At 36.8% G+C, this 10,934-nt stretch overlaps 1 protein-coding gene across 3 annotated transcripts in view; it reads left to right on the top strand.

The window, feature by feature from the left end:
* The first annotated feature begins 3,756 nt into the window (after positions 1–3,756).
* LOC102593056 (SET and MYND domain-containing protein 4) overlaps positions 3,757–10,934 on the top strand; it is a 27,235-nt gene continuing 20,057 nt past the window's right edge. The window contains exons 1-3 of one of the 3 annotated variants that reach the window (XM_015313817.1): positions 3,757–3,973; positions 4,131–4,265; positions 5,273–5,359. In XM_015313817.1, the coding sequence (XP_015169303.1) occupies positions 3,821–3,973; positions 4,131–4,265; positions 5,273–5,359 (375 nt within the window). In that variant the 5' untranslated portion in view covers positions 3,757–3,820. Of the gene's footprint in view, positions 3,974–4,130; positions 4,266–5,238; positions 5,360–10,934 lie in introns of those variants that run through there. The other 2 variants (XM_006358111.2, XM_015313819.1) reach the window with 2 other exon arrangements.

The raw sequence follows: 10,934 nt of genomic DNA, 5'->3' as shown, positions 1-10,934 counted from the left end.
CATGAAATGTTCAACTCAAGGACTCAAAGATACTTCTCAAAAGGGATTAGGAACTCAACACTTAAAGGCTTAGAACTTGAAGATACCATTTTTCTAAGAGATGCTCAACTTACGAAGTTCATACGAAATTATGGGCATGAAACAACTTAACTCGATGGTCTACATAACTATATGGAACTCATGTATACGACTCTTCTTATTCTCTGACTACTTCCTCAAAACTTAGTTCAAATCGATAGTTGATCTCAAATGATTCACAATTGAACTCAAAGGCTTTCTTGAACTCTACTCTTAACTCTCTCTTGAATGTGAATAATGAATTCAAGAGTTATGGTTCATGATAAGAAAGATCTCATGATGACAAGGTAGACTCATGAATACATTATTCTCACTCTTATACTCACTTGCTTGAGTCTTGAAACAAGTTATTAGAATTTGTAGAAGACTCCTACAAAAAGGACTTAAAGGACTTTCTTAGAATGTTCGAAAGAATTCTCAAAAACTTAACTCTTAACTCTACCTTGAACTTGAATTATGGATTCAAGGTTGTGATTTGTGATAGGAAAGATGTCATGATGTTTAGGATTGATTTTAGATAGCTAAACATGAGAAAAGATAAAAAATTCACTGCTTGGAAGTTAGTCCGCGACGCGAAGACGCATTAAAATAATTGGTCGCGAAATAACTTTTGAGGCAGAGAGGTCCGTGACTTCTCCGCGACACGAGGACAACTTTATGAAATAGGGAGGCAGGTCCGCGACTCGGAGCCACGTGCCATATTTGCCCGACTTTTCTCTTCTTCGTTTTCTAACCCCAAATCGCCTAAATTCGATTCTTTTGCTCAACTTTTCTTTAGATTCAGATAACCATCACATGTACACAAGAATCTAACTCAAAACTACTCTATAAATCGAAAACAATTATCTCAAGAACTCCTAAATCTCAGCCCAATTCAAGGAATGAAAGAAAATTCAAGAACACATATCAATAACATCAGACTTTCAACTTTCTAGAACGACCTTAACGTTGAAATTTACATGATTGGCGTGTGGGTGAACAAACCCAACACTATGGAAGCTTACATACCTGAAAGAACCATCTTCTTGCAGTACTTGAAGGAATTTTTTTGAGAGATGAACCCTAGCCTTAGCGTTTTCTTGAATTTCTTGAGCGTAAAATCTTTAGAGTGAATGAGAGGGTTTAGATTTAAGAAAACTGATTTTCTACACGTTTAGGGCAATTTAGATGACCTCTTAAGGATTTTTAGGACTAAAATACCCCTAAAGAAATAATTAAAACGAGCTGGGAGTCGGAAAGATCTTTCACCAGGCAGTGAGGTCCGTGTTGGCTCCGCGTCGCGGAGCTGCTGCCAGGTTTGCGTGACGTTAGTAAATCCGTCATAACTTTTTACTCAGAGCTCGGAATTGAGCAAACTCGGTGGCGTTGGAAAGACGACTCAAAAGGCTTTCCTAAGGTATCTGGTAGCACACCTAAATCATCTTGATCTAGGAGTTATGGTCGTTTGAAGTCAACCTAAAACTCATACTTAGCTTAACTTGCAAAATTTCAGATTTTGCTATTTCCAATTCGATTCTTTAATTTTTGGAACTCAAGGTGCTACATCTAGTGACCTTAACACTCAAGAAATTTTAAATTTCCTTTGCAAAATACTCACTCACTACGAAGAACGGTTCAAGTCTTAGCTCAAAAATATTCTGGGGTTTTACAATTTTTTTAATAAGATACTTAAGCAAAATATTTTTAAATTTAGAAAGGTAATAGAGTATTTAGAGGGTGTTTGAATTGACGTAAAAGTTGATCAAATATATTTTTAAGTCAGTTTTTTACTTTTGAAAATGTTTGGCAAATATAAAAAAATAACTTCAAATAATAATAAAAAAATGACTTAAAATAAGTTAAGAAGTGTTTGGTAAGGTAAAAAATGACTTAAAATAATCAAAAATCAAAAAGTAGGTTTCCCCATACTTTTTATTTTTTTACTTAAAAGTCGTATAGTCATTTCAGTTTAACTTTTTATTTTTGACTTAAAATCTACTTTTTTAAGCCAGTCTAAACAGACTCTTAGTAGGCATTTGGTCATGCGATACCATATCATGATATGGAATCGTGAGATGAAATCAGCGTTTGGACATGCAATTTCACGTTGATTCTATTTCATGATTTCATATCATGAGATGAAATTCCATATTCTCCAGAAACCATGATATGGGAATTCCATATCATGATTTGAGATTTTTAAATACAAAAATTGACCCACAAGTTTATATTTTGTTAAAACAACCCCACATTTATATCTACTAATCATTTATTTCATATGTAAATAAAATTTATAATCACATCATTACTTTTTTAAATTTATTATTCTCACCAACATAAAATTTATTATTACTTTAAATTTGGTGAATATAAATGATAAAGTAGAAATTGATTTAGTGAATATAAATAAGAAAGGAGGGAGTAATACTTTTTTGATTTTTCATAATATAAAAAAACGTCTCTTTCAGCTACATATGAAAATGTTTAAAGCAATTTAATATGAAAAAAAATAAAATTGGTGATGTATGTTTGATTATCACTAATTCCAATATGTTTGATTTTAGCACGAAATTAATGCACTCAAAAATGTGTAATTGCACACAAGTGAAACAAGGCATGAACCATTATGATATTGACACACAAGTGAAAATTGTCATAATTTGTACATTGTTACATAATTATTTGCGAGAATACCAAATGAGTGATAGAAATTATTTTATGGTCTATGAGCATAGAAAATATAGTTGCGAATGATATTGACCAACAAATGACTCAAAGTAACAATGTTGGTTCATCTTCTCGGTCATATGATCGATAAATACAAGTTCAACGTGAGGAGATAGTTTGTACTATGTGGAGAATTATATTAAAAACTAGTACACTACAATTTATGTTCAATTTTTTTTATTGAATTAAAGTTTGATCAATTAAAGTTAGATGGAACCGTTACTTAAGTGGAAAACAAATAACTTTGTAATAATTTATTATGCTATTTTATAAAAAACAACTTTCACATATAGTAAACATAAACATCATATTAGTATGTTATAACTATAGTTTGCATAATTGCGCTCTATAGCGAATTTTTATGTTTGCTATGAAACTTTTGATTTGTATAATTCGCTAGATACATCTAATTTTATACAAATTGTTCAGTTTTGTATAAATTCATTTATACATTGTAATTTGTATAATAAGATCTGTATTTATATAATTATAAGTGTATAAGACGAATATATATTTGTATTTGTATATACACTTTTCTCTCGCTTTATACAAACACAAACACATTTTATATCGAAATATATAAAATGACTAATTGTATACCGAAAATGGCTAATTGTATACCGAATCAGATGGCAAAAAAATGGAATGCTTACTGCAAATTACAAATAAAATAAACTATGGCTATAAAATTTTATTTGAATTAATAGTTTGTTATTTCATATATTTCATACAATTTTCCCTTTTATAAATTTTTGTTTATTTGGTAAAATTGAATAAACAATTGGAACAATTTTAATAATTTTACAACTTATGAGATTCTTATGTTTATGAAAAAATATACAACACAAAAATATCATATTGCATATCCAAACAGAACTTCAATTTCATTTCATGATATCATATCATGATTGTATATCAAGATTCCATGTCGCACGAGAGCCCTTAGTATTGTTTTTGAATGGAAATAGACAAATAGTGCCTTAAGTTTTGTTGCTCCTCACCTCATAGCTACAGCAAGGGTTGAACCTACTCTCCCATGGAGACTCTGAAATCAGCAGTTCCCGACGCCCTTAAGCAAGAAATATCCAACAGCACACCCTCTCAACTTCCATCAACATGCTCTTCTCTCCTCGATTTCTTCCACAATTTGCCTCAATTTCATCAAGTTCTCTCTCTCCTCTTTTCTCTAGTAATTTTTTTTCGCTACTATGTGTTTCCTTGTATTGTATTTTGATAATACTTGTTTCCATCTGTCTATTTTTCTTCTTCTTCTGGTGCTCCTGTATACACGATTTGGACAAAACAGTGCAATTTTGTTTACATGGTGCTTTTTTGCTATTCCACAGATGATTAAGGACTTGACGGACCCTTCTGTGGCTCTATGTTGCAAGGACCGGAATGCTGCTTTAGAAACCAAGCTAAAGGGCAATGAATGCTTCTCCAAAGGAGAGTATTCTAACGCATTGCTTTTCTATTCCAAGGTCAGTTAATTTTGTTTTTTTCTAAATTATGTAATTGATATAGATAGGACAACTGGACAAGCTTTTCCCAGAATTGGTATCTTGATTCTATGATTTCATAATCAGACTGATCTTATAACATTATTTCTATCCTCTAGGAGTTGGGGTATTAGACAAAATTACAATAAAAAATGTGAAAAAAAGTGGAAAGAAAAGAAGAACGAAGGTTTATATTGGTCTGGAACAACTAACAAGAAGTATGGTAAGCCAATAAACGTACAACTAATAGAATAAAGTCAGTACACTACTGAGACAACTCATCAAAGTTGTTTCAGATTCAGTGGCTAAAGCTTCTCTTTGGACCTTTTCTATACTCGAGTTAAAGGCACCTGTATACTCATTCATAAAGGTACTCATCAACTATGTATTTCTAGTCTAAGCATGTAGGACTAGCTAATTTACTGCCAAGAAAAAAAGGAATTACAAAACTGGGATCTTTCATCTCACCAGGTAGGATTGATAAAACATTATTGACATTCTATTCAAACCGTAACTACACCACGGATTAACTTTTAACTGTTTCAGAATTCTTAGAGATTAGGATATGTTTTATGTGTGAAATATTAGATGCGTCATGTCGTTATTGAAAAGGGAGATTAAGAGAAGCCTTAAATTCATCTAATCTTCCCTCCAATGCCTTGTTCATGTGAACTCTGGTAAGTGAAAGAAGCAGCATTGAAGCAAGACTATGAAGAGGTGGAGAAAAATGTCGTTACCCTTTTGAAATTTCTGGTGATGGACTATCACTCTTTTAATTTGGAGTATTTAGCTGCGGGGTAATGAACATGCACACTTAATGTCAGTTGACCTTCATCCACAACACGTTTTAAGAACTGCATTCCTTCTACACTGTCTTTCCTGCTTTCCTTTTCTTATTTCTTTTGCATTTTAATTTTCACTCTTCTTCTGATAAGTATTTGACAATTCCTAATAGAAGATTGTTGTTGCCACTTCTGTGGATGGGATAGGCACTGCGTCTTGCTCCTGTAGATATGGATGATATGGAGATAAATCTGGTAGCATTGCTTTATGTGAACCGTGCTTCTACTTTGCAGGTGAATATTAAATGTTATCTATTTGCAAGCTGTTTCATGCTATTATTTTTAAAAATTGGTTCAATGGTAAGGATGCAACAGGTAATATGTGGTATGGGCGCTTGTCAAAAGTTCGAACTTTGTAATTGACTCGAAAATGATAGGAAATCTGGTATTTAAGTGGCACTAGGGTAGAAGCATGGGCCCATACTCCTCCAAATTTTGAACCTATGGACCAACTGGGGTTGGCAAACTAACTGACATGGGATTTCTCAGTTATTAATCTTTTTTTCAGATTGCTTTTTGTTATTTTCTTTTTTCATTTAGCAAACTATCCTCTGCTGAGTTCATTGGCACAATATAGTAATCATTAAGGAGAAAATAAAAAAGTTGGAATTGTTGATGGTAGTTTGATGAATTCTGGTGGGCTTCAAGTAAAAGACAGTCCGGACTACGTTTTCGCTGAGAAGCTATTTTTTGTTTGAAAAGTTAATATATCTATTATCAACAAAGAAAACTACACCAATGATGTACTTACAGTAATAATTACAAGTACTAGTTAGAGAAAGCAAAACCTACCACCTAGTCCCCCATAAACATTCTAAAACACTAGTAATGTCCTTTGCCTCTTGAGGGAATTCATGAATACACCAAAAATAGAAAAACACTAGACAGCTCATTTTCAATTTCTGGAAAGTGATACTCTTATCTTCAAAACATCTCTGGTTCCTCTCCTTCCATATTGTCAACCAGATGCAAGCTGGGACAGTCTTCCATCTCTCCCTCTGTCCTGGCAACTACCATCTCTGTTCCAGCAAGCCAGAACTTCTAATGTATTCCTTGGCATAGTCCATCCGAGCCCTCTCAAATTGATGAAAAACTGCCAAAGTTGTTCTGTCACTTTACAGTGTAAGAAAGATGATTTATTGTCTCAGCTTCAGATTCACAATAAGGCATCTGAAGCATAGATGAAGACCCCTTTTCATAAGTTTGTCTTGTGTTAAAACAGCTTGTCTGGCCACCAACCAAGTAAAACATGCCACCTTGTAAGAGATCTTAACTTTCCAAATCATCTTCCAAGGCCAGGAACCAAATTGATGACTTGCATTGCTGTTGCATACTTGCATTTATAGGCAGATTTGACAAAGAATCTTCCCTGCTTGTCCTTCAACCAAACTAAACTGTCCACCCTGGTAGAATAATCCTTGAACTGTTCAAGGGTGTTGTAAAAGTCTGTCAACCTTTCCACTTCCCAATCATTGAGCATTCTTCTAAAGCTGAGATTCCATCCTTGATTATCCCTGACTTCCAAGATTGTTGCTCTCTGCTGTTGGTTCAAAAGGTATATATCAGGAAACAAAATCTTCAAAGGTTGTTGACCAACCCAAACATCACTCCAAAAAGAAAATAGTTCTGTTGGAGTTTGATAAACTTGGACAGATATTCAAAAATAGGATGCTTATGAACAAAAAGCTCTCAGGCGCAGAGTCCAATATTTATTTTTAGAAGCCCCTTCAGGGTGACTAAACTCCTCTCCGGTGGTCTTTCACCACCGGAGCTGTCCCTTCTTTTTTCTTAGACCCACTTCCTCCATCTTTTCTTTCCTCCAAGATGGAAAACAACATTGCTTTTCGAATGGGGGGTAAGGCGTATGATATCACACCCACATCGGCGACAGGAGAATGGTACAAATGGGTGGAGACCACTAGACTCTCAGTGAGGAATATGGTCCTTAGCAAGGATGCCCTTTTATGGCTTTGCAAGAGATTCTGTGAAGCCTCGGTTAACAGGGGAAAGAGTTTTAAATCGTGGAGATGTAGGGATGTCTCAACCTACATTTATTGCTCTCAAAAGTTCAATAAATATGGAAGATTTATGTCAGTCATATCTGTCAATGGTCATAGCAGAACTATCATTATCATTCCGGAAAACACTTTTAATGAGGGATGGGGGAAAATTGCAGGAAAAATTGAAAGCTTCATTAATTTAAATTCCCGTACAAAGGCAGTGAACACCACAGCTGGGGGCTTTATAAGCAAACCTTTCACTGGAAATGGAAATTACAAAGGAGCTGTTACAAACAACAAATGGACCCAACAGATCCAAGCTAAAGCTCCGATGAAGAATTGTCTTCAGGAGGAGAATACTTTGCTCTGCAGATGCTTGGTAGGAAGGTTTTCTGGTGGAGATGAAGCCCCTACTCGAAATGACATGAGGAGATGGGCAAATCAAACCTGGAAGGGAGTCCTCAACCTTCAGGTGTACGATTTGAACGGGTTCCTATTTCTGTTCGAGTTCCAGACAAGAAGAGACGCCGAACAAATCCTCATGGGGGAATGGAGGAGACAAGGGCAGTGCCTGAACCTTGAGTGGTGGTCGCCGACCACATGTGCGCTGCCGGAAACCTTCAGGTTTGAATGGTTTTGGATCAGAGTGCTGGGTCTTCCATTGCATTTATGGAACTCAAAGATGATGAAAGAGATTGGGGATGCATGTGGTGGATGGCTTGAGAATGAAGAAGAAACCGAGCTGAAAAACCACCTAAGATGGGCAAGGATTAGAGTTAGGGGACCGAAAGAAAAGATTCCGACATCTATTGAAGTGGCTGACGGTGACCTCATCTACTCCCTTCCGATATGGTGCGAGTTACCGGCACTATACCGGAAAAAGCAAGAGGCTTCGTCGTCTAGAGAGGTGGAGATTGAACCAGGATTCAGATCGTCAAACATCTTGGCCCAACGGTCAGAAGCTTTACACAAAAATGGAAGACTGGCAGATGGAGCAGGAACATCGAAACTCGATGTATACGAGAAAAGGGGAAATTCAGCTGACAGAAATCACGTGGCTGGACACGTGAAATTTTTGAATTCACAGGACCACTGGGTGTGCCCTAGAAATTACATGCGTAGAGAGAATATAAGTGGGGCCTATGATTTAATTGCTGATGGCCTCTCAAATGGGCTCACTAAAGGAAAGCCCAATGAAATTCCTTTGAAGCCCAAAGACATCCCTTCTGCAGCCTTTAAATCAGGCCCTAAAATTCTCAACTTTACAGAGCCTTTTATTGAAGCGATTATGGAAAAGAATCTGCCAGAGAATCGAAACTTTGTGAATTTCGATGGAGCTAGAGAAATTGAGTTCGACAAGGGAGGGATCCCTTTAGCGAGGCGAGGGAGGGGAAAGAAGAATGGCAAGAAACACAAACAAAAAATTAAAGAGGGAGATAATTTGGCTATACAGAAGACTGCTGAAAGCAAAAAACAGAGAACAGGGGAGGAGATAGATTTCTCTGATGCAATGGTTGTCATGTATGCAGATTCAGAACCGGTACCAATCCAAATTGATAGCAGCAATCAAGAAAGAGATGTTGAAGCTACAGCCAATGAATGGGTCCAAGCTAACATGATCAGTTTGAGCCAGCACTTTGGAATTGACCTCAAAGGATGCCAAAAAGAAGCATACGCCTTGTTGATGAAACTTGACCAGAGAACAGGGAAGGAAAAGATGTCAGGAGAGGGTCAAAAGAGCAACAATACAATCAACTCAATCCCAAAAGAAGTTAGAAATTTAATTTTTGATGTGAACTTCAAAGATGGTGAACCGAGATCTAATGGGAGGACTCTATCTCTGAAACAAAAATGAGAGTAAAAATCCTCTCTTGGAAAGTAAGGGGTTTAAACGGGGAGAATAAGAGGGAGCTTGTGAGAAAGCTACTGAAGCAATGGGGGGCTGATATAATAGTTTTGGTTGAGACTAAATTGAATGGACAAATTGACAACATTCTACAAAGCATCTGGAATAACAGATGGGCAGGGGTACTAATGAAAGAGACCCAGGGTAGTAGTGGTGGAATCATGATTTTATGGGACAAGAGAGTTTGGAGGGGGGAATTACTTTTGGCTGGGAGTCGATGTTTAACTGGGAAATTCTCTGGAATACATGATGACTTCAATTGGTGTATTACTGCAGTCTATGCAGACTGTGATACAGTGATCAGAAGAGTGCTCTGGCAAGAACTTCTACAGATGAAAACTAGCATTAATGGACCATGGGTTGTCTGTGGTGACTTCAATGTCACCAGGTTTGCCTCAGAGAGAACAAACTGCAACAGGCAAAATGGTGCCATGACAGAATTCTCAGCTTGCATTGAAGAACTAGAGATGGTAGATCCTCCTTTATTTGGAGGATCTTTCACTTGGAGAAGGGGGGAGGATCATAATTGTGCCTCCAGGATCGACAGATTTCTCCATTGCGCAGAATGGGGAGAAAATTTCACTCAGATAAATCAATGCAGTCTTCCAAAGATTGCTTCTGACCACAACCCAATCATGTTGTCTTGTGGTGATGAAGGGTGGAGAAAATCATATTTTAAATTTGAAACATGGTGGCTAGAAGTTGAAGGTTTCAAAGAAAAAGTTAGAGAGTGGTGGGAATCCTTCAATGTGAATGGAAGACCAGGATATATTCTGGCTGAAAAATTAAAGATGCTGAAAACAAAGCTTAAAGAATGGAGCAAAACCAATAGGGGAAATTGGAAGCAAAGGAAGGAAGATATCCTGAGCCAAATCTCAAGCTGGGAAACAATTCAGGAACAAAGGCCACTCACTGACGACGAGTTGATACAGAAGACTCACTTGGGTATGGAATTTGAAGAAGTGGCAAAGCAGGAAGAGATAGCTTGGAAACAGAGATCTAGAATCCAATGGCTAAAAAAAGGGGACAAAAATACTAAATTTTTTCACAGGATTGCAACCTCTCATAAAAGGTTCAACTCAATGGAACAGCTGGAGGTGGAGGGTGAAATCACTAAGGATCAAATCAGGATTAAAGAAGCAGCGCAGGAATTCTATAAAAACCTCTACAAAGAGACTGAAGGGTGGAGACCTGATCAAAGAATATTAGATGTTTCAAGAATTTCTGAAGAAGAGCAGGTGTGGCTGCAAAGACCCTTTGAGGAGGAGGAAATTTTGGGAAGCTTAAACATGTGTGCAAAAGAGAAAGCACCTGGCCCTGACGGATTCCCAATGATGTTTTTCCAAACTTTTTGGACCCTATTGAAGGAAGATATTATCAAAACTATTCAGTTTTTTCACTCCAATCAAGTTTTTGAAAAGAGTTTTAATGCAACTTTTATTGCTTTAATTCCAAAGAAAGCGGGAGCCTCCAATTTGAAGGATTTTAGACCAATCAGCTTAGTAGGGGGTGTCTACAAACTCATTGCTAGGCTGTTGGCTGAAAGACTGAAGCAAGTGCTGGATAAATTGATCAACAAACATCAGATGGCTTTTGTGAAGGGGAGACAAATCATGGATGCTGCACTCATAGTTAGTGAATGCATTGACTCCAGAATAAAGGAAGGAAGCCCAGGCTTAATGTGCAAACTGGATATCCAAAAGGCTTTTGACCATGTAAATTGGTCTTTCTTTTAAATATCCTTAGCCAGATGGGCTTTGGGGACAAATGGCTGAAGTGGATTGAGACATGCATCAAAACTGTCAAGTTCTCTGTGCTTGTGAATGGAGAACCTGTGGGTTTTTTTGAATCAGAAAGGGGACTGAGACAGGGTGATCCTCTCTCCCCTTTCCTGTTCATCCTA

This window comes from Solanum tuberosum, unplaced genomic scaffold (genome assembly GCF_000226075.1).
Source record: "Solanum tuberosum cultivar DM 1-3 516 R44 unplaced genomic scaffold, SolTub_3.0 scf00268, whole genome shotgun sequence".
In the NCBI taxonomy this organism is placed as follows: domain Eukaryota; kingdom Viridiplantae; phylum Streptophyta; class Magnoliopsida; order Solanales; family Solanaceae; genus Solanum; species Solanum tuberosum.
Note: the sequence above shows the minus strand (reverse complement) of the source record. Positions and strands in the feature narration are given on the sequence as shown.